Here is a 24,360-nt window from a genome sequence, read left to right as displayed (position 1 = left end):
TTGCCGTGTAAGCAGTTGTCGGCAGGGGCAGTAAGGGCAGTTTCTCTTTCGCTGGTGGCTGTCGCTCCGCCATGACTTCCACGCGCGTCCTCCTGACTGCGGCAGCCGGGCGCTGCGGCAGGTTAAGTGGTGAGTGGGGGGGAGCTGTGATTGACACTCCATCAGACGCTCCTCTGGCTGTGATTGGTTGTTTTGACTCGTCCCGAATTATTCTTTCCAGATTGAAATACAGGCAGTATGCGGGACCAATTGAAGCAGTTTTTTTCACAGGTTACATATCACATGTACTGCTGTCTGGGCATAGGGACAGTTTTAGCCAATATGACAAAAAAGTGATTTTTAAAAACTTACAGACTTCAGCTTTAAAGTAATATTAGTCTAATAGTGGAACATAACCAACGTCTACAATCTGTGTTTTTACAATTTCTGGCAAATAATGAGAAAATAATCTAGCAATTAGATGAGTGGTTCTGGGTAAAAAAAAATAAAATAAGCAGTATGATTAAACATTAATAATTAATTAAGTGATTGTGTCCATAAAATGGTTTACAGGAGTGAAGAAAAATAATGCGATACAAAATCAATATAAAATGAAAATGTTTTCCTGTCTGTCATTAGGTATATGTTTGTCAAAGAAGTCAATATTTTCCGTAGCACTTAAAGGTAAAACCAATCATACCATTAAATAAAAACCTCATACTTGTTAGGTATATTGTGCAATATGATAATCATTTATTGCACATTAAAAAATCTTCAAATTAAGTTTAAATAAAATGAGATTGTAAAAGTCATTCCTGCACATAAAGTGTGATACACCAGGTTTGAAATAGTGGCTAGTGCACTCTGGTGACCAAAACCATTCAGGTATTTTGGTAATTTTTTAGTAATTTCTTTTCAGAAGCATTTACTCTCAGTGCTTAACAATCACTGAAGTGGTATGTATTAAATAACTTACTTGAAACACTTTTGGAAAAAGAAAATGTACAGTATGTTAAGACACTTCTTGTGTTGGTGAAAGTTTAAAAAAAAATTGTGATAAACTTATTTGAAAATAAGTTATTTAATTTTTGTATAATTTTAAGGTTATTGATGACAAAACAAATATCATAGCTTAGAGTATTTAGACAGTTATCAAACTGAAAAATGTAAGGGTCATTATTATGAAATGTGGCAAATGTAATCATTATACGCATTCAAAACTATTTTTACTCTTCACAAATGAGACATACTAATTGTACAGTTTGGGATTATGTTTGTAATCAGGGTTTAAACTGAAACCATTTCATTAGTTTTAGTTGTTTAGGATGTAATGATCCATTTTACTGATTTGAAATGAATAAAACATGTGTAAAAATATATAAGAGGCCATGCCTGTTTTTTCCCAATCAATACAGGGAATACAAGGTATTAAGCATCGCTATGATTTTGTTACTGAAGCATAAATCACAGATTTATACTCACAGATGGTTAGTTTGATGATTTAAACATTATAACAAATTATGTTTAATTATTGTTTTCTAAACAATTTCTTTTTCCGAAATAAATGTAGAAATATTTTGTCTTGTTCTAAAGGTGATAACTAAGGCCAAGCTGTAGAGGGATAGAAATATTCTGATGCTTCCGGAACTGCACTAAAAATCTTTTGTCACTCTGTTGGGCTGACTGAGCAGACTAGACAACACTTGGCTGCACAGACGTCTTTATTTCTTTGTCTCCAGGCTGCCTTTCTTCGTATTCTTCTCTGATGGCTGATTTTCACTGGAAGCTCCTGCTTCTGTGTCTGAAAATACAGACATGCACAAATAGTTAGAGTAGATACAGAGTGTGCTCTGAAGTTTATTGGTTTTCAGAAAATTTCATGAAAAATGTAAACATACTCAATACGATAAAACACATGTCACATACTTTAATGTCTTTTAGAGAACAAATGTTTGCATCTTTTTGTTCATATAAACATGTCAAAGGTGCATAGTCATGTTATATAAGTTTTTAAAATGCATTCAGCTTTAGCTCTGTAGTTGGTTACAAAGTTCTTCTAAAAGGTTTTTTGCATGCTGCTGGCATATTACTTGTTTTTTAAGCTTTCCTTTTGCTTAATGCAGTACAATACTGCACATGTTTGCAGGGGAAACAAGGATATAATGTGGCTAAGCCAGTTAGCAGCGGCCAGCTGAATTAAGAAAATAATGAGAAAAAGACCAAGATCCATTGTGAAAAAATACAAAAGAGTATTGATTCCAAAAGAGATAAGACTCTAATATCACTCACAATACAGTATGCTGATGTTCAATAACAGGAAGGTAACCGTCATGGCTTAGAACAGAGGACCCAGTATTCAAGCCAAGACAGAGCTAATATTTTGTTAGTTGAAGGCTGGCTTGGCCACATTACTACCTTGTTTATCCCCTGTGCACACAGGCAGTATCATACCTCCAAAGTTATTGTAAACATTTTAATAAACAAGCTAAGCAAAAACAAAAGCATAAAAGATAAAAAAAAATAATTCACCAGCAGAAATAAATAATTTCATATTTACTTGCTTTCTCGTTAGTTTGATTAAAGCATAATTAACTGGCTAACTTGATGAACATTTGTTAGTGGATCTAAATGATAGCAGAGTTGCTTGATTTATGCTGATTTGCAACCTTATCAGATATCATACAAAAGCTATTTATCTTTTTTCTGACAACAGTTCTCATGATGGTTTTCCCAAGCCACCGAATATTTAATAATAATTATTCACTCATACGGACTGTTTAAGGACTGTGTCTATCCAAATGCAAAAAACCCTACTTTGCGCCAGCTCTGTAAAGCAGCATTCAATATTTTATGTGGTTTATTATTTCAAGGTTTAAATCTACAGTTTTTTGCAGAGCCAAGAAGAGGTAATTTAAAAAATATTCTGCTGTAGAACAGAGCAGTTTAGACATTAGCATCTTCAAGCTCTCAAGACCCAGCTACATGCCTACAGCATCTGGATACCAGGATATGCAAGCCATGAAGTGCCATCAAAGCCACTTGCATTTGTTTAATGACTAGCTATGATTATATGAAACCAACCAAATCTTGTTTACCTACTAGGCATAAACAAACCCTGTGTACTTAGTTAAACGAAAGAGAAAATTGCTTTAAATGGAAAAGAAAAAGTAGATAAGGGTGGGAAATATTTGTGTGTAACTTATCCTTGTCTACCTTTTCGTGCAGTTTCTTTTTGGGACAAGGGATCAGCTATGCTGGCTGCACTGGAACAATCGTTTTTCTCCTTAGAGAGGGGGCACTCAAGTTCACCGCCAGCATCTAATAGACTCTCCCTGGAGAACTCTGCAGGGAGTAGAGAGACAAATAAAAGTTGACCAGAGAGAACACACACTCCCTGATAAAAACTCAACGTACTAAAGATGGAACAAGTGTTGGTAAATAAAGCTGCTTCAGCTTTTATTAATAAATGCCAAATGACATTTACAGTTGAGGGTTATTTACCCCTCAGAACAAAATCAAACCTCTTATCTTTGAGAGGATCTATACTCTACAGGACTGGTGTTAATAGACATTGATTTGCTTTCCCCAGCTTCCTTTTTCTGTCTTTCATCTAGTATGATGAACTTAATTTGAACCTCCATAGAGAACCTTTCAAAAGAACATGATCATTTTTTACTCTTGTACAGCAGCATTTTATGCTGCACACCACACTTTGTAGTGAATTGAAATTTAAACCTTCACACCGTGGAACAGTATTGCTGTTTAAAAAAAATAAACCCAATACACTCTGAACTCATTAGTCAAGGGCAACTGCTGAGGTGTACGCTCTACCATTACAGTTTATTGTTTGCTACAGCTAGTTTATTTCTTCATTAAAAGTAAAAAAAAGTTTTGCCTATTATCTGCAAACCTGTTAGTTTTACTGTGTAAGAAGTGTATTTGTTATCACACAGAGTTTAAAGAGAAGAAATCAGTCTTGATAAGTAACTCTGCGGATAGCATGTTGGCATATAGTCTTTTTCATTTCAATATTTGAATTACAAGTACATTTTAATGGCTAAATGAGATCATATTAGTTGATGCCTTTGTGGTAAGTTTAAATTTGGTGTGTTTTGTTCTGGGTGCATTCTGATTTACATTCAGTTAAGAGTTGTAATTTCCTCTTAAAGGTGTGTTTCTTACTTTAGCTTTCTCTGCATTTATTAGATTCCCTCCCTCCCCAAGCTGTTCTATCTTTGGTCTGATGCAGTTGCCCCATATGTCTTTTAAAATTTTATCCCATGTTTTATTTGTCACTTTCCAACCCTGGCTGAGTATATAATCTCACTGATTCTCGTTGTTCACTGTAGATCCTTACATTCCTGTGACACTATAAATTTACTCTCCCAGTTTTTCTTCCCATGCTACATGTCCTGTTCTGCTCATGTCTTGTTGAAAATGTTGCTTGTTTGACCATTAAATTCATGTTAAGAAGTTGGTATTATTTTAACTGACAAAGAAAAAGTTTGGCTTAACTGCAAACCACAAACCTCAAAGATACAGCTCTCTTCATTTGTTTACTGAAAAATAATCAATTACACAGCAGCAATCTTAGAGGGGTGGACGGAGAAAAGCAAGAAAAAAAGAATATGTCTAAATATTCCTTAAAAGATATCCACTGTTTTTTAATTTGTGATTGGGCTTCCAATTAAAAAGCTCATCTACATTTCTATCCAATGGAATGGCCATTTTGAATGGCTGCTACTGTATATCTTACCTTCCATTTGGAAGCGTAATTTTTCAAAGGCCTCTGTAGTAGCCTCGTCATCATGTGGGAGTTCCTCCCCAGTAGGAACAGAGTCAGGACTGGGCCGGTCAGACAAACAGCTCTCTGAGGAACATTCGTCTCCTGCTCCCTGTTGCTGTCGGTAAAGGTGATGTTCTACTAGAAACTGCAGCTCTTGGAAGAGGGAGGTAATAAAAGAGACATTAACATAAGAAAAGAGCGCTTAATGCCTACCAAACATGATACAGAAGAAATCCAAGAAGCTAAACTTATTGTGTGTTAAACAGCTATAAACTGCTGACATTCAATTAAATACTTACAATATTAAAAGTAAAAAAAAAAAAACATTAAAATATTGAAAAATATATAATTTCCTTTTTTATTTTTTTCATGTCATAATGTAACAGCTTTAACACACACTATAATATGGTTTTATTATAGAATATTAGAGAAATAATAAAAACAGTCAATGTTTAAAAGGATGCTATAAAATGGTTATTCTTTTTTCATTACAGAGTTAATTAAAATCGATTGTACTTTGACTCTCTCTGCTTCCTTATATTCTATATATTTAAAAATATATAGGGAACTTCTGTTTTAGAGAATTGACATTTTTAATCTCTCTCAAAATGGAAAAAAAACATTTTCTTTATTATGACCAAAAATTATTGGATTAAAAAAAATTGAATAGAGGAAAGGTTAATAGCAGCCCACCTTTCATTGTTGGTGTCCCCTTTTGTCCTTTTCTTCGTTGTCGAGGGGAATTCAACAAGGCAGCCTGGAAAATATCAACATTATGTATAAACTAAGGAAGCAGAAAGCAAACCAATAGTGGTGAAATTCAATATAACAAAAAGAAAACAGATCATGGAAATTTTTTTATAGTTGCATTGCAGTAAAATTGGGTTTTGGAGAGCATGATTGAATTACCTTATACAACTGGTTTGGGAGCCGATCTTCATCTATTTCTGTCACAAAGCAAACAGTCAATTTAGTTTTGGATGCAGTGAAGCAGGGAAAAAAGCAACAATTAGTAACAGCAACAAAAAAGTATGACTGCTTTGGCACTAAATCCCTGCTTTAGTGCATTCTCTTCACAGATGGAGCTCTGCTGTGCATCCAAATGGAGAAGAAAAGAACATTTTGCCTTGTTTAAGTACCGCTGCCCTGTGTGTTTTAGCTGTCTTTTTGCTGCCACACACCTAACTTAAATGAATCAGCCTTCTGAAGCACTCGATGGCTGCTGAGAGTCATTTAATCATTTGGTGTGCTGCAACAGAGAGATGGTTTATACAGGCAGGGCAGTGGTAATAGAGGCAACAGGTTTGAAAACCACTCTACTAGACAAACAGTAAATGTCGGATTGAGATCTTGTGTATGCCCCACTTTTTCAGTTATTGGTTTGTCCACAGGTCTCTCCTTTTCCAAACTCTCAAAAAATTCCTTCTCTGAGTTCGATCTGACTTGTTCAAGAGTGCCTGATTTTCAAATCACACAATATGTGGTGGCTTAATAACCAAGTCAACGTACTCTCCCTAAAACTCCTACAATATGTTATATATGTAATATTATATATATATATATATATAATACAACTTATGCATCTCTGGTCACCGTAAATTATTTGTGTGTGTCTGTATAAGTGAGTGTGCATTTGTGCCTACTTGCATATTATACTCCTATGTAAATCTATAGTCTAATCAAAATGCCAGTAGTGTGCTTGCTTCTTCATTTCTCAGTTTCTCTCATTTCTTTATGTACAAAAAGCAAAACTGTCTTTAATTTAAAATTCTATTAGCTGCAATAAATCCAAATACAAATGTTTTGTAATGTTTTGGTGGAGTTAAATCTATGTCAGACAGACCAGTCAATCAAGTTATGTAATGTTTTAATTTACATCCTTGACAGTTTTGTACATGTTCTAGAGCTTTGAAAAAGACTTATGTACATAAAAGCATATTTTTTCTCCACGGCAATAAAACTACCAAGCAACATGATGAAAGAAATAGACACATCTAGTGTTTTTCTTTAATGTGAAATTACATACTTTCTGCATAATGAAGAGTCCGACATGTTGCTACAAGTTCTTCTCTGACGGATTTTTTTATTCATTTTTTTTTTTGCATGAAATGGATCTAGATGGCTTTTGAGCTCATTTGAACCTCAGAAGTAGAAAAGGGCATATCAATTTATATTTCTATACTGTTTTGAAGTATTTGAATAAATCAGCTTAAGACCAATCAGACACATATATGGAAGAAGATCATATAAACTAATTTTATTATTAAAACATGAGAATACACCACATCCCGGAAAGTATACAACTTGAAATTTTTAACTAAATGTCACAGTGATTAAACAGTCACACTGTAGTCAAATGGGAAAAGTCCAGTTGTTAGAATCACATGACATTAAATGAAATCTTGAAACAATTTGTGTTTTTTTTTTTTTACAAAATGGAAAAACAAAAAAATATTTGGTCAAGAAAAACAAAGTCTGGTATTACCATCCTTGATTTGCAGATTGTTTTGTGTGTGTGCAGCCCGTCTGTGGTACAGAATGAGGAAAAGAGCCAATAAAAAGATTTTACAGCAGTGATGAGTCTATCACAGCATCTCTCTGCTGACTGACTGAGAGAAAACAAGACGAAAACAAAGACAGACTTCTGACTTGCAGCCAACCCTCTTAATTTCTATTGTGTAAAATTCTAACTGGCTTTAGTTCAAAGCTCTTTAGCAGCTTAGAAATAAAAAAAAAAATAATAATGACAGATGTATTTCTTTGTGTGGCATCCTTCCATCTATTTTCTCCCACTTAGTCCTGTCAGGGTCACAGTAGGGTCAGTGCCTATCTTTGGCTGCCTACGGACAAGAAGCGAGGTACACCCTAGACAGGTTGCCAGTCTGTCGCAGGGCAACACAGACACAAACAAAGACACGAAACCATTCACACACGCCTAACGACAACATAAAGAGGCAAATTAACCTAACAGTCATGTTTCTGGACTGTGGGAGGAATCCGGAGTACCCGGAGAGAACCCAAGGAGAACATGCAAACTCCATGCGAAAGTACCTGGGCCAAGAATCGAACCCAGAACCTTCTTGTTGCAAGGCAGCAAGAACCGTGCATCCTGCTTTGTGTGGCAAATTATGCAAAATATATGCAACATTGATCATTGATAGAATAAAAAAACATTTTATATGTTTTATTTCTCTCCTTTGGAGTATGAAGAGGAAGAGTCTGTTTTGTCTTTTTAATCATTAAACATAAGAGGCTCCTTTCTTTCCATGCTAAACACATCGTGCCTCCTTTACTCCTATTGGTCTTTCAACAAAACATCCACTGTGCTGTACTTCTCCCGCAAATACAATCTCATCAACAAATTCAATGACAACAGTGATTATTAAGGTAACTATGGAAATAGAAACGTCATGATTCTCTACACATCTGCTTGGCTCTTTCATATGTGAGTTATTTAATCACTTTATATTTACTTATTTAGATTTCTTTCTCAAACCTGCAGAATTGGTACCTTTGGCCAGTATTTTTTTATACTTATTTTAAATGTTTGTTTAAACATCATGATGTGTTATGCATGATAAGTGACATTTTTTGCATATATTCTGTCTAAAAAACTTTTATGAAGCAAAAAAGCATGCAGAATGGTCAGTGTCTTTTATTAAATCAGATTTTTTTTTTAAATCTCCATCATATGAGCAATGATTACCAAATGTATTTCTATCACCTAAATTTAGGAATAAAGAAAAGGAGGTTTCCTTTTTTAATTACTTTAAAATAAAAAGTTGTATGTATGGGGAGCCCTACATCTTTAAAACTGTTTTTGATAGCCCCGATGATGATTTTGAGGGTTAATTTTAGTGACATAAATATAATATATGTTAATATATTTTAAGTTAGAATCTCACATACTCTACTTCCTTGACTTTAGGGGATTAACAACCAACATGTTATAGGGAGAGAATTGTTGAACTCCAGAAGTCTGGTTTTATCCTTGGGTAGAATTTTAATGAAGCCTCAATGTTCCACATTTGTTTAATCAATCATTCTATAAACATTCTACTGTTGAAGAAGGAGATTAAAATGTTTTCCAGTTTAGAAAAAAAACAGACAATGCTAGCTGAAGCTGGTGTTATATCATTACCCACAATGAAGCATCTTCTGTACAAACAAAAGCTACTAAAAATCATTGGTGTGGCAGAAAAATTTTGGTGTGAGCATTTTGCTGCAAGAATGAATGCAAGATGGGCTAGTGTTCATCACAAAATAGATAAGAGAAGAAGACATTATCTACAAAAAAAGCAAAGTGATCTGTAATTATACAGAACCTTTTCCAAGCCAGAGGACTTGACACTACACTCACTCACTCACTCACTCACTCACTCACTCACTCACTCACTCACTCACTCACTCACTCACTCACTCACTCACTCACTCACTCACTCACTCANCACTCACTCACTCACTCACTCACTCACTCACTCACTCACTCACTCACTCACTCACTCACTCACTCACTCACTCACTCACTCACTCACTCACTCACATTGATAGAAGTGCTCTCTTTTAGTGTTCTTCAGATTTTCAGATGGAGCAAATCTTAGGGTTCTCCTTTTCTATAAAAGGTTGTCATATGGGGATGCACTGTATATACTGTATATATCCAATGCAACTTTTTCTTCCTTTGGCACCTTCTTCTTCTTTGAGTATTCGAGCTGATGTAACAAGTAAATTTTTCCACTCTGAGATCAATAAAGTCAATGAAGCGATCAATCACTCAATTAATCAATCATACCCACATATGAGTATTGACCAGTTTTACTTAGAGGAAGAGGCCTACATTTCACAAACTAAAATGGGAACCTTTTGGAAGAATGCACACAAAATTTTGTCATATAATTTACTCTATAAAGGGAATTCCATGAAATACTTTGGAAAAGTATAAAAATTCCTTAAATTAAAGATAATGGGAAACAATTACATTTTTTTCACTCCTTATTCTTATATTTAACAAACTTATGTTTTGAGTTACACAAAGTTAAGGCACAAATAATAACCATATAGCTATTAAACCCATAACACACCTACACATATTTTATTCATTCTTACTTTCCAATAAAAGGAAAGTAACTAATGTGGAAGGCTTTTAAACCTGCCTTACAAAGATATTTAGTCTTGCTCTTTTGTTACCTCCATGTCTGTTTTTTACTCCCTCAGTTGATCCAGCTCCGAAAAAAGTTCATACCTGCAATTAGATTTTCTGAGCTACTTGTGAATAAGTCATCTGACAACTGAAGGTTTTGCATTTAAATCCCGCTATAGACTGAAATGTGCTATGCAAGACATAAAATCCCATGTTGCTCATCTGTGATCTGAGTGGACAATAAATTCATAAATAAATGCACTCAATTTGTGAAAGTGGTAAATACAAACAAATCATTTTGACTTTACAAATATGGAGGATTGTGCTTTTTAAACAGCTCAGTTTTTTTTATATCACAATGGTACAGAAGAATAAACATTAGGTTTTCTAAAGTGCTTATTACAATGCAAAATATGAGACAAGGCATGTTGATTTATATAGCCATAAATTTAAGTGCTGGACATCAGACATTCTTAATGCTCTTAAGTTTTTTTAAGAAGAAAGCCTATGATGTGTACAATGTTCTAAATGATAAAGAATAGCTGTGCCATTATTTAGTCAGTTCTCTACTAGTAGTACAAACAATCCGATGATAATCACTTATAAATCTTAGTGATTGAATGAAAAAAAACACCCCTTTTACTCTGAGATGGGTCGCTTCAAAATATAAAATCCACAAAATCCTTGCTTAGCCTTGAAGAAAACTGAAATCCCTCCACCCTTTTCAGGATCCTTCTTCATTACTTTGCCCTCAGCATGTGACTTAGATGTATCTGCTCCTCTGATGTGCTTTTGGGGTTCACAACACATAGAGCAGAGAAATCTGTAGCACATTTAATAATGCAGAGATCTATCTGATGTGGGGCACACCATTACTGCATCAGTGCAGCTCTTCGTCCTCATCATCATATCTGGTTTATCCCATCCCCCTTCTCCTCTTTGGCACAAGCTTTTACACTCACACGCAACAGCACTGAAAGTGGATCACAACTGCTGTGATATTGTGTGTCTGTGCATCTTTGAATCTCCTCCACTTAGTCCCTCTCATTATCTCAGTTTTTAATGTTGCTTTTGTAATTTACTGGAAGTAATATTTAAGCTAATCAAGAGACAAGTCATAGCTGTGCTTCAACGGAAATAAAACGGAAATATTTCTTTGAACGAATAAAGGGAGGGTTCAAAATATTGTGGAATAAGATGGATGGATTTCTACAATAGCAATTCAATATGAATATGCAAATAAAAGATGTAATTTATTCAAGACATGGAGGTGAAGCTGAAGCCTAGAGTAAAGTAGATATAACAAAAGTTCTGTATGCTTGTAAATATAAATTGTATGTGAGGATGCATTTAATCTCAAACAGTCTGATAGCTTTATACTTGTTTATACACTCACCGGCCACTTTATTAGGTACACCTGTCCAACTGCTCGTTAACACTTAATTTCTAAGCAGCCAATCACATGGCGGCAACTCAGTGCATTTAGGCATGTAGACATGGTCAAGACAATCTCCTGCAGATCAAACCGAGCATCAGTATGGGGAAGAAAGGTGATTTGAGTGACTTTGAACGTGGCATGATTGTTGGTGCCAGAAGGGCTGGTCTGAGTATTTCAGAAACTGCTGATCTACTGGGATTTTCACGCACAACCATCTCTAGGGGTTACAGAGAATGGTCCGAAAAAGAAAAAACATCCAGTGAGCGGCAGTTCTGTGGGCGGAAATGCCTTGTTGATGCCAGAGGTCAGAGGAGAATGGCCAGACTGGTTCGAGCTGATAGAAGGGCAACAGTGACTCAAATAACCACCCGTTACAACCAAGGTGGGCAGAAGAGCATCTCTGAACGCACAGTACGTCGAACTTTGAGGCAGATGGGCTACAGCAGCAGAAGACCACACCGGGTGCCACTCCTTTCAGCTAAGAACAGGAAACTGAGGCTACAATTTGCACAAGCTCATCGAAATTGGACAATAGAAGATTGGAAAAACGTTGCCTGGTCTGATGAGTCTGGATTTCTGCTGCGACATTCGGATGGTAGGGTCAGAATTTGGCGTCTACAACATGAAAGCATGGATCCATCCTGCCTTGTATCAACGGTTCAGGTTGGTGGTGGTGGTGTCATGGTGTGGGGAATATTTTCTTGGCACTCTTTGGGCCCCTTGGTACCAATTGAGCATCGTTGCAACGCCACAGCCTACCTGAGTATTGTTGCTGACTATGTCCATCCCTTTATGACCACAATGTACCCAACTTCTGATGGCTACTTTCAGCAGGATAATGCGCCATGTCATAAAGCTGGAATCATCTCAGACTGGTTTCTTGAACATGACAATGAGTTCACTGTACTCAAATGGCCTCCACAGTCACCAGATCTCAATCCAATAGAGCATCTTTGGGATGTGGTGGAACGGGAGATTCGCATCATGGATGTGCAGCCGACAAATCTGCGGCAACTGTGTGATGCCATCATGTCAATATGGACCAAACTCCCTGAGGAATGCTTCCAGCACCTTGTTCAATCTATGCCACGAAGAACTGAGGCAGTTCTGAAGGCAAAAGGGGGTCCAACCCGTTACTAGCATGGGGTACCTAATAAAGTGGCCGGTGAGTGTACAAGCAGCTTGTAAGCTAATCAACTAGGGTATTTCTACTCAAATTGGAAGAATCAGTGGGAATCAAATCCAAAATGATCTGTGAAAGTTGTCAGTCAGGATTGGGGACCTGAGAACCACTAAACAGTCATTTATAGCATAACAATAATTTGGCTAATCACTGCTTGAAAATGTGTCTGTAAAAAAGTGTTTGCTTCTATACAGATTTATTGTGCTTTTGTTTTTTGTAGCACTTGAATATCTCAGAAAATGGAACTAATCTCAAAAGTGGATAAACACAAAGAGAAATTATAAAATTATTTCATTTATGAAGAAAAAAGACGTAATGCAGCATAACTCTAACAAATAGACTACTATCTTTTTTTTATTGATACACAGAAAACATGCAGTGGTTGTTTCCTTTTGAATATTTTCCTTTAATAAAAGTTCATACACCAACACATACGTGAAAAATATTATCACCAATAAATACAAAACATTTTTATTATTTTTTTATTTTTGGCTGCTCAGTGTCACAGTGGTTAGCACTGCTGCTTTGCAGCAAGAATGTTCTGGGTTCGATTCCTGGCCGGGGGTCTTTCTGCATGGAGTTTGCATGTTCTCTCTGAGCATGTGTTGGTTTCGGGTACTCCGGCTTCCTCCCACAGTCCAAAAACATGACTGTTAGGTTAATTGGCTTCTCTAAAGTCCCCTTAGGTGTAAGTGTGTGTGAATGGTTTTTTGTCTCTGTGTTGCCCTGCGATGGACTGGTGACTTGTCCAGGGTGTACCCCGGCTCTTGCCTGTTGACAGCTGGGATAAGTGCAACCCCACTTGGACTAAGCGTGTTTGAAAATAGATGGATGGATTTAGCGATTTCAATTGTGCTACTCGAGCTTGTTTCTCAGTCAGTTATCTATTTGGAGTCGTGATTATTTGAACATTATCCTTTTATTAAGGGGGACTTGAGCTGTTGCACAGTAAAAAGTATTCTATTTTCATAAGAATTATTGCAACCTTAAGTAGTGCCTTCTTGGCAGCATCCAATCATCAACAGTGCACTGTCACAATTTTTACTCATTTGGAAGTATCACTGTTTCAGATAAGAATATCCGTGGATGAATATATCTATTTTGCTTATGCATGCTTCAGTGCAAATACATGTGTAAATGGCAATAATTCACATACATGTAGTTCTAGATGTGCTTGCCCTTAGTCTATGATATAAAGTTCATAAATGCATTCATTTGTGTACGGTTTATTTTTTTGGTTTTAAGATATTACCAGTATGTCTTAAGGCAGAGTTGCATCTTATTAGGGAGGATAAATACTGCAAGAAATGATGGCTGTGGGTGTTTGTACCTCAGAAAATTTTTGACTCCGTAAAATGTAGTGAAATGAGGTTTATTATAATAAAGGCACTAAACTGAAATCAGATGAATTCATGCTCTATGTAGGTATGCAGCCCCGGTATCCTTGCATGGAAACGTGATCTATTAGATTTACCTTGAGTTGCTTTTCCCTTTGTTCTATCTTTCGTCTTGGTTTTATATATATAAGTTCCTGTTAATAATTTTATCTGTCATTATATTGCTTTGTTCTTATATATTATTTATAGTATTTAATCTACAAAAAGATTCTGATGCTTTTATGTCTAATAGATTCTGCTTTATTTCAATGGGATGAAACTCATTAGCACAGTGCAATGATTAACATAAACTTACACAATTCTCCATTATGTTTTGTTTTGTTTTATACTCTTCTACATAATAGCCTGCAAAGTTTTATAATTCTCTCTCCCTGACAGAGAAGGCAAAAATCGTTCTTTTGACACTTAAAATAAGTGAGTAAGGCTGCTGCAGACATGTTTAGAGGCCAACCAGCGCGTCAACAGATCAACATCTACGTATTTTACAGTAAAGGAAACAACTTAAAAAAATGATCCTAGAATATATCCTTTAAGAAATGGTTATTATTTGCAATGCCTGACTTTTAAGTGGAATAAAATATAAACAGTGAGATGAAGGCTAAAAAAGCATTTTAATAGTATTATTTTATCATTCCATTACCTCAGTGACTCATCATCTCATACTCATTCACGCTGGTGAACACCAGCATCTTTTCTCACTAGGAGAAAATTATTCTCTCTGCTTTCATCTTTTAAATCTGCAGTAGGTCACTTTGCACACAAACGCATTCCCGGAGTGAGGCAGTGAGGAAAACAGGGAGCCGTTGGATGACTCATACAGCTGGAGAACTCCTCAGAGGTTGCCTGTTATGTTTGATCATTAAGATCCCATGAGAGGAATAGAAGCTGCTTTTGTTGATGTAATGCAGCAGGAGGATTCATACTCTGGTTACTAGAGATGAGATGCAGAATCCCAGAAGTAAAAATAAAAAAAAAAGAGAACTGTTTTTTTTTCTTGTTCCTTCTTATTTGAGATTTTAAGTTTAGATTGCGTTAAAAATGTAGTGAGTAATAAAATAGGCTTTGTTACAAAGATCTGTGCTTCAAGTTAGTTTGTCTAATAGTGGTAAACATGAAATATACTGTGATCATATTTTTTAAAGCTTAGCAGGATGTTTTCAGCCTAAACACAAATGAAAAAAGCTGATATGTCTCTTTCTTCATGTTAAAAAAAGAACGTTGTTGTAAATGTTTTTTTTTTTATTTTTCAAAATGTAAGGACATTTTTAGAGATATGGCAGTCAAATTGGAAAAGGTCACAACAGTGAAAGAATAAAGGTTTGTTTTCAAGCATAACAGAAATTAAACCATTGTTTAAAAAAGGAATCATAAAGCACTGTATAAAATGAAATAATTAAATAAAAACAAAATAAAACAAATTATCCCACAAAAAAATCAGTTTTCAATGTCAATCCAATGAAAAAAAACTGACACTATTAACAAGTTAAAAGACAAAATAACATTCAACCTTATTAAACTATGCAGTTGGATAGGTTTTTACAGCTTAATTATATATTTGATTGAAAGTAACTAAATACCAAATCAAATATTTTTTATTTATATAGCGCTACTTAACAATTCATATCCTATCAAGGCACTTTACAAATTATGCAGTTAAATCATAGAGACCTACTAGTTAAATTTCGTCTGTCTAAGGAAACCCAACAGATGGCAACGAGTCATGAAATGGGAAATTAATTCCTACTGGATACCAGGAAAGATAAAGTTATATGTTATTCAGCTAAATATTAATTTACATCACTATGTCAATTTCTTCTATTTTTGATGCTGTTTATCCCTCGAAAAGGGATTGTTAATCTTTCTTGTTAATATTTTTTTTTTTTGTAATAAAGATTAAAGTACAAGGAGTCCCTTAGAATTGGAACTAAAACTCGTCTTTTAAACTAAAAGACGATAACGATGACAAAGAATTTAATACTAAGAGAATAAAACTGCCTAAAATATGTTAAATTAGACCTAAAATCCATAATGGAAAGAAGAGTGAAAACATTTCTTTACTCTTGTAGAGAATATAAGAGAACCATATGAATTGTTACATTTTTACCAACTTGCTTTTCCATAACCATCTGAGTTTATCTTGCTTTGCGCTTGTTAGTGTAATCTGACCAATTAAAAAGATTTTATTATTGAATTTCATGATCTTTATAGAACAGCAGCGGTTAGAGGATTGTATGTAAAGTGAGAGTGTTTCCATTGGAGTCTCTTACCAGGTGAGGACTGATCACTGGATGCCACCAGAGTGGCAGGAGTTGGTCTACGTCTTCTGATCTAAAAATGATAAAACATTCTGTTTAATATCTTTCACATCTTAATCCTTCACACAAATAAAAGAAAAATACAGTTTCACTTACAGACAGCTGTGGGAAAAAATTAACAGCGCAATAATGCAAACTTAATTCCCTTACATATTCTGGAGACCACTTTCTTCAGGTATTCAGTTGACACCTTATTATTGTTAAAGTTATGAAAATAGCAATCAGTGTTTTTTTTAACTATATTTAGAGAAGTACATCTGCTTATTTGATCAAAACACCTCTTTACAGTTGCACTTTTTCAGTATTCAGTTTATAGGCAGTATTGCAACCTTTCTCCAGCCTTAGCAGAAGGAAGGTCAGCCCAGCATCCAGAATCATGTTCCTGTCAGACCAGTGGAGGTGTAGGAGAACTGGGATTCTACAGACTTTACAGATGGCTGATTTGAAAGACAACAACAGTGTATACCACAGTACTGAGATCAGAAAAGAGTTTTCCACCATCTGCTTGTTTCTCGGATCAGAATCAACAACACTCTTCAGCTTGAAGAGGATTTTGAACAGCAAATAAAAACTGAAGTGCTTAGACAGACTGAAACATTTGATTGTTGAACATAAAGCTCTCAGCTCAATGAATAAAATAACTGAACACAAACTTTTAAAATGTTGTTGTTTTACCCTGGTGCACGATTTATGTGTGCATCATTTTTAACCAACAACATATTTTGCCTTAAGTCAAAGAGGAGCTTAGACTGGTGTAAAGCACTAGTGACGAATCCGACCCTTTCGAGTTACATAAGTGAATATTTCAGAAGAGCAGCCCACACAGAACATCGATATACACCAATTGCTGTATATTGACCTGAAAAATCTTTTAAATATTTACCTCCATTTGAGCTAATACCTGGGTCAAACTTGAAGCAGTGTTGCTTTAGTGATTTCTCTAAAGCAGTTGAGTGAAAACTTTGACATGGTGGGGGTTTTTATTCTTGAGACACACCACAGAACTGTAAATTCAATTTAATTCTTTTGTTCCATTAATATAAAGAGTTATAACAAAGTAAGCTCCAAGTGTGTTAACTATGTTAGCCATTTCACATCCTGACATCTTGATTTACACCAACAGGAACAGTTGTACTGCTGCTGACAAGGCTGCTGAGTCATGCCGGCTTCATCATTCTTATAGCTACATGTGCACTTATAAGTAGTTGGATCTTAACCCAGACACACCAGCATCTCATTGTGTTTTGTGTATTATAAAAAGGAATCTCAGTTAAATGTAGCTGTTTTGAATTAATGTTGGGCGTATAGGGTTCAAATATGAATCTGGACTAGAAAAGAAGAAATATTTGTATCTGTTAGTCCCCAGGTAAAATCACTAAGATGTATTCATAGATTTACTTAATAGAGAAAACCACATATCTTTGCTTTCAGTTTTAACATCTTGAATTTTGCATGATCATAATGTTCTCTCACTCCCCTTCTTTTCAAACATGATTTAATACCTGAGTTAATATCTCTACTACATGCAATGCATACTGATATTTTAAATGTAGGTGCCTCACAAGATCTGTGAGCTGAATTATTAAGCTTCATGCTTCAACTCTAAAAACTAGCTGTGACCATGGGAGATTCTATCTTTAAAATACATACTGAATGGTGTAATTCAGATTTAAGGGGAGGACCAACATCTTTAAAATTCAAAGGTTTTGAGCCAGAGGGCTGTGAATATGCAATGACAATAGATTCATATTCTTTCTTTACCAGCCAGGTAGAGAATTGTAACTGATGTAAATAACTACAGGTAATTTATGAGAAAACTGCCTGGAGTCAGATCACACTGTAATGAGTGCAGCCTTCAATTGGACACAGAGCAACTCTGTTGGGTGATACAGTTCACAGTCAAAACACCCTGATAAAACATAAGGTACAAATGTTTTATTCTGGTTACCTTAAACATATTTTTAAAGCTATTTTATATTTGCTAAAAAAACTGCGGGTTGAGTTGCACAAAAAAATGTATTTGGATAAAGTAAGAACAACGTCTTGTTTCCAGATCAGCATTGCTTTTGCATTAAATACTCTGAAACTGTGGAACAGACTGCCCCTGCACATAAGGACCTCTCCTACATTAGATACTTTCAAATCTAATTTAAAAAACATTCTTATTCACAGGCTTTGAAACCTGCCTGAACCACTGTCTTCCTTCATAATAGCATTTTATCTTTTGATGATCTACAAGTTATACGGCACTGTGGTAAGCTATTGTTGTTTTCAAATGTAGTTTTGAAGCTAAACTGAATTCACCATACAGTCCTCATTGCAAATCAAGAGCTCTGCATGCCTTTCGTTAAAAAAAAAATAAAAAATTAACAATAAACTTCCAGTGAGACCAGGTTGGCTATTTTGTTCTAAAAATAACCTCATGAATGAAAACAAAAACTGTAACTTTACCAATATATAATTCCCTTTTTTATATATAAAAGGGAATTATATATTGGTAAAATCATTTTTCTAATCATTTTGCAACTCCATGTTTTAGTTTCCTTTCATGCTTTACAGTACCTTGCACAACAACACTAGAACTGTATTTTTCTTTGGTGGAATAATAATACCAACACCAGTAGGGCAACTAAGACAATCACTTTAAATAACTTGTAGGTGACACTAGTAGTAAATCAGCCCCTAAGCATGATGCCACCACCATCGTGTTTGAGAGGTTCATGTTATTTAAAAAGGTCTCCAAATACACTTCTGATCATTTGAAACAAACATTGACAGAGAAACTGATGATCCAGCAGTTTTTAGTGGCAATGAGGCTTAAGAGCTGATCATTCTGAAGTTCTTTCATTAAAATCCAAAAGTGTTTTAGCATAATCTTTTTTATCAAATTTTTTATTGTTATTGTTTCTTATTTAGTCTTTCAGTTGGCAACAATTCTTAACACACATCCAGACTGGTTCAGAGAAGGATGAAATGGGCTTGATTAATTTCCTCGACCCTACTATTTTGCAAGTTCTCCCATTTAGAAATCATGGAGGGGTCTGAAATTGTCATCGTAGGGGCAATCTGCAAAACAACAGTTTGTTGAGATACTTATTTTCCTCACTGTTAATGGTAATAACTTGTTCTAATGTGCTTGTTAAAGTAATATTAACATTTAAGTAGAAGTGGAACCCTAAAATGTATATATATGAGTATTTATTGATGATAACAAAAAACAGCTTCAAAGGAGCAGAGCTAAGGTTTTCAAATCTCAAAGCCTACCACGTAACTGACACTATCTTCTGCCTCTTTATATTTTTATATTTTGCTCCTAACAATGTAGAAAAAGAGCACTGTTAGATCATATCTTGGTGAAAGTGATAAATCCAACCGATAAATCACACTGCTCTTTTAGCTTTTGTTTAGTCATCATATGCCTCCAGAGCAAATTTGTAGCTAAAATAAATTTAGAAATGAAACAAAATCTGAGGAGTAGACATTCTTAATCCCTTATTGACCATGAGGCCTTTTTTTTTTAAGTTTTGTTTTTTAGTCCTGAAACATTAGCCACATATAACAACATCCACAGCTGCATAAAAATAGTTTTAAGTCATCATTAAGTAAGTAAGGTTTGAAACTGGGTGAGTTGTATTAGACACTTTTCACTGTGAAGAGATTATATCAGTCCAGGAGGCATAATGTGACTCCTTATCTTTCATTCTGTCATTTGACACACAATCCTGGTATTGCTCAGGCAAGAGCTAAGCCATAATGAATCCTTCAGACCCTCCAACAGTGGGCTCACTTTGATTTGATTAAGATGAATTACTCCAATAGCAAGACTTAAGATATCCGCATCTATATGTGGGGTTTTAAATTCCTCCGTCTGCCTCTAAGATTCTGTCCCTTCTTTGTTGCAAATATTACGCTCTGTTAAATGAATTATCTTTCACATTCTTGTTTGTGATGTCAGCTAAAATGTTTTTTGTAAGTCTGTACAATAACTGATCAGCAAGGCTGAGCTAAACTGTATTGAGACTGAGAATTCATTTTACTTCTGTAAACCAGGACACAAAAACTCAAACTGAAAAATGTTCACAGTGAAGGACAAAGAGAAAGTAATTGTAGGGAACATTAGAGAACAAAGTCTTAATCCTGAATTATAGGCTACACATTAAATCACAGTTTCTTTCTTACTCCTTGAGTCATTATCCCACGAAGAAACACGTTGTATTTAATTTTCAACAGTTTTTCTAAAAAGCACTTTGTTTTTTATGTTGTAAATCGGTGGGATTATTTAAACTGCACTGAGCAATTTTCTCCAAATCAATAAAAAGAAAAGAGAAAAGAAATCAAAATCTATGGAGGTTTCTAGTTTCAGTCTTTTGACCCAAAATACAAAAAAAATAATGAGAGAAAAATATGATAAAGGAGCAGCTTAACACAATGCCAGACCATCAGTCAGTATAAAGCTTTAAGATATACAGACAAGAGAAATGCAAAATAAAATAAATAAAACTATAACCTACTTCTACTACATAAATTAACACATTTCTCCAATGTTGTTGGAGAGGGAGGATTCAGCATGATTCCTGTCAGTACTCTTATAAAATCTCAATTCAAAACATTTCCTTTAAGCGCTTCATTTACCATTAGTTATAATATATACCAAAAATGGTCAAGCAATAGAATATGAAAGTGGAGAAGAAATTAGATGTCCTTATATTTTAATAACATTTGTAAGACAACCTAAGGTGGCAATTAAAAGCCTGGATCCCTGGTTAGACTAAAAAGAAGGGTTCATCAGTAAATTTCAGGTTTCTGATCATAGGTTAAAACAATTGCTTTTTTCTCATTTATTTTCTCTTAATAAAAAACAAATAATAAAAACTCAGATAATGAAACATGATTCCTTCTATAAAATGAAAGACACAGAAACCCTCCCTCCATTTCAATTATGATTTTTTTTCTGTTTGAGCCACAGTTTTACGTTTTGTACCTCTATTGCTCTAGCATAAGTGTATTACAGTATGTACTTGGTGCTCCCAAATAAAAATCATGCAGTAATAAAAACTGCAAACTTGAAAACAAAGAGACCCTAGCTGACACCTTAACATGTTTGATAATCATAAAAAAGGCAAGAATAATAAAAGCAAAAAAAGTAAAGAAAAAAAATTGCTGATTCAAAATGTGTTCTGGTAATAAAGCAGCTTGGTGAACCAAACAAACTGGCTGAGCTTTGTATCAGTACCTTTCTTCTATCTAAAACTTGAAAAAACATATTTTTTTGCTAACTATCACTTCTGTCACGCTGTAACCACCATTTACCCTACTGTATAAAGCATACCTGTAAGAATAAGTTCAGCTGAACTTTTGGATGAGTAAAAAAGAAAATTTGTTTGTTTTTTTCTCAGAGCTTTTGTGCCTGAATATTTTGTAGCTAAAAACAAAGATCTTTTGGATTGTTTTATCTCTGAAAGTGTTTTGCTCTCTTAATTCAATTCAATTTAGTTCATTCATATAACACCTTTCTACAACATGTCATCATAAGGCACTTTACAGAGAAAATTCAGCCAAATTATACAGAAGGATTATAAAAAAGGATTTTTATCTAAGGAAACTCATCTGATTGCATAGTGGCACTGCTTATGCAGGACTGCTTCTCCTAAATAAGCATGTAGCGAAATTCAAAGTGGCCTTCGTCTAGAGCTGCGATTTTCTGCTTGGTCCTAGTGCTCAACAAATGTCTGTGTGCTGTAGTGTAACATTGTTCTTGGACACTAAAATGGGCAGGGGGGCAAAAAAGATGTTTGAAAAAGTGCAGTGGACATACCCCCCCAAAAAAATGACCTTAATGATAAAATATAATACTCTCTTAGAAAAGAAATAGTAAACCAGTTCTATAGGCGGCCCTGGTAAGACAAAACAATCAAGCAAATTACATCTTTGTCATTATCACAGCCCCAGTAGCTGTTCTGATTACTCACTTCATTCTCCTGCCGTTCCCTCCCCACTCTCTAATTATCATTCATCTTATCCACCTGCTCCCTATGTTATATATACGGTTAAGCCCAGCTATCGCGGACAGATCACTGTTTGTGCTATGTTTTAGTGTTATGTTATTAATGTGTTAGTTGTTCATGTGTGTTTGTTTTTGAGTTTAGGTAAGTCCATGGTTCATGTCCTGCCTCTTGGGAGCGTTTGTGTCGAGAGGGTGTAGTGTTTGTCGCCTTTCCCCTGATCTTGTTCCGACTCTTCTCCTCTGAACCCTGAAGGTTTTGGCTAGGCGTGCGGGGGAGCTCTGGTTCTGGCCCTTTTGTGCGGAGCCCTCTGGTTTTGGCTCAGAGTGCGGGGGAGGCCAGTTTTAATTCTAATTTTAATCCTGGCTCCTGGTAGGAGTTCAGTTTAAAGTTCTCTCTGTCCCTCTCAACTGCTGAACCCCCCTGTCTCCATCTGTGTGTCTCGCAGCTGGACTCATGGAACTCTGAACCTGTCTGAACGCTCTGTGGATTCCTGGAACACTGGATCTGTCAGTTCCTATTTGGATCGGAACCCCTGGTCGGGCTTCGGACTCCTGGATCTCAGAACAATCCTGTTCAAACTATTTCTCTAACCTGGATCTGTCTCCTGCCTGCTCACTGGGGTTGCTGCATTGGGGACACTCTGGACGTCTCAGCACCGCATCTCGTTGACAGTGCATCAGCTGATCCTGCCTTTCATGAGAGGATGAACTGAACTGTCAAACCAGGTAAGTGACTCACATGGATAATCATCTTGTGTCAGATTATTGTGGTCACTTACCTGTATTTCTCCCACATCCAAAGTGCCAGTGATGAGCGATGCTCTGCCTCCCCCCTGCCGCCGCTGCAGGTTCCCTGATCTACAGCGGCCCGCGTTTCTGTTCTGTTCTGTTATATTATTTTTGTCATTAAATATTTTGAAACTTCCCACTGTCTGACTCGTCTGAATACTGGGTCCATCTGTCCTGTTTGATGACAATCAGCCATTTTTCATGTCAAAAATATTGAAAGAGAGAGCATACGGTTAGACAGAGCAAAAGATGAGCCCAGAGAGAAACGGGATCAAAAACAGATCCAATGATTCTAAAACCAAAAACAATTATTTCTAGTTAAGCTTAGCATCAATGTTAATCGCTTTGAACAGGGTCCAGGGTTTCCATTTCTAAGTTTATCCATTTATAACCTATGATGTGGTTTTTCCTGTTACCCTTTGAAAATCTTTTCATTTTGTCAACTTACAAAAGACAAATCAACAGATTCAATTGAAAAATAAATAATAAAATATCCCAGAAGAGTTCTCAAGGAAACACTTCCAATGTTATTGACACGGCATAATCTGGAATCCCAATTAATTCCAATATTTTTTTGGTATAAGCTTTCCTAAGGTAGTCCTGTTAAAGAGACAGTCCCTTGATTCTGTATGTAATTCTACATCAACATGACATAATAACCATCAACCGCTGAGAAAAAAAACAAAAACAAAGAAAATAACAATAGAAAATATTGAAAAAAGAACATTGTAAAAAACAGAATAGAAAATAAATATCTTAACTATTAATCTTTGTTGAGAACTGAAACATTTAAGCCTTTTATAAATCCAACAACTTTCCCTTAATCAGCTGACTTCTCTGTCTCCTTTTATATTGGCCTCAGGAACAGAATCAATCGCCTTTGATATTGTCGATGATGAACCACCAACATGTTTGGCCTTGTTAACATTATCTGCGCAGATTGTATATCTGTAGACTATGAAACAAGCCTTCTGTTGTTCTGTGTTAAACTTTTTCTCTGAGGGTTAGCTATTTAATGGTGCAGTCCTGTTGATGGGAAATTGACCACATATGAAGTGCTCACAATAACCTTTCTGCATGTTGGTGTACACCTTTCTGAGGAAGGTGTACACCAACATGCCTTATATGATTGTTTGCCTTTCAGATTATGTTGAAAACATTTCAGAAAAAGGTAGCTTGGAGCTTTTTTGGCTTTGAAATGTATCAGAATCAGAATCAAGTTTACTGCCAAGCAGGTTTGCACTTGCAAGGAATTTGACTTTGTGTTGATGGTGAAGGCAAATTTTTATATATATATATATATATATATATATATATATATATATATAT

The 24,360-nt window shown here is 35.4% G+C and overlaps 1 protein-coding gene across 1 annotated transcript in view; it reads right to left on the bottom strand.

The window, feature by feature from the left end:
- Positions 1–24,360, bottom strand: part of LOC107103008 (protein phosphatase 1 regulatory subunit 1A-like) — a 30,180-nt gene continuing 5,820 nt past the window's right edge. The window contains exons 2-7 of the mRNA XM_015402508.1: positions 16,191–16,251; positions 5,675–5,712; positions 5,459–5,522; positions 4,736–4,918; positions 3,193–3,321; positions 1–1,780 (exon numbers count right to left, since the gene is read on the bottom strand). Of these exons, the coding sequence (XP_015257994.1) occupies positions 1,701–1,780; positions 3,193–3,321; positions 4,736–4,918; positions 5,459–5,522; positions 5,675–5,712; positions 16,191–16,251 (555 nt within the window). The 3' untranslated portion in view covers positions 1–1,700. The remainder of the gene's footprint in view (positions 1,781–3,192; positions 3,322–4,735; positions 4,919–5,458; positions 5,523–5,674; positions 5,713–16,190; positions 16,252–24,360) is intronic.

This window comes from Cyprinodon variegatus, unplaced genomic scaffold (assembly GCF_000732505.1).
Source record: "Cyprinodon variegatus isolate N-32 unplaced genomic scaffold, C_variegatus-1.0 Scaffold34, whole genome shotgun sequence".
NCBI lineage: Eukaryota > Metazoa > Chordata > Actinopteri > Cyprinodontiformes > Cyprinodontidae > Cyprinodon > Cyprinodon variegatus.
This window is presented reverse-complemented; position numbering and strand designations above follow the sequence as displayed.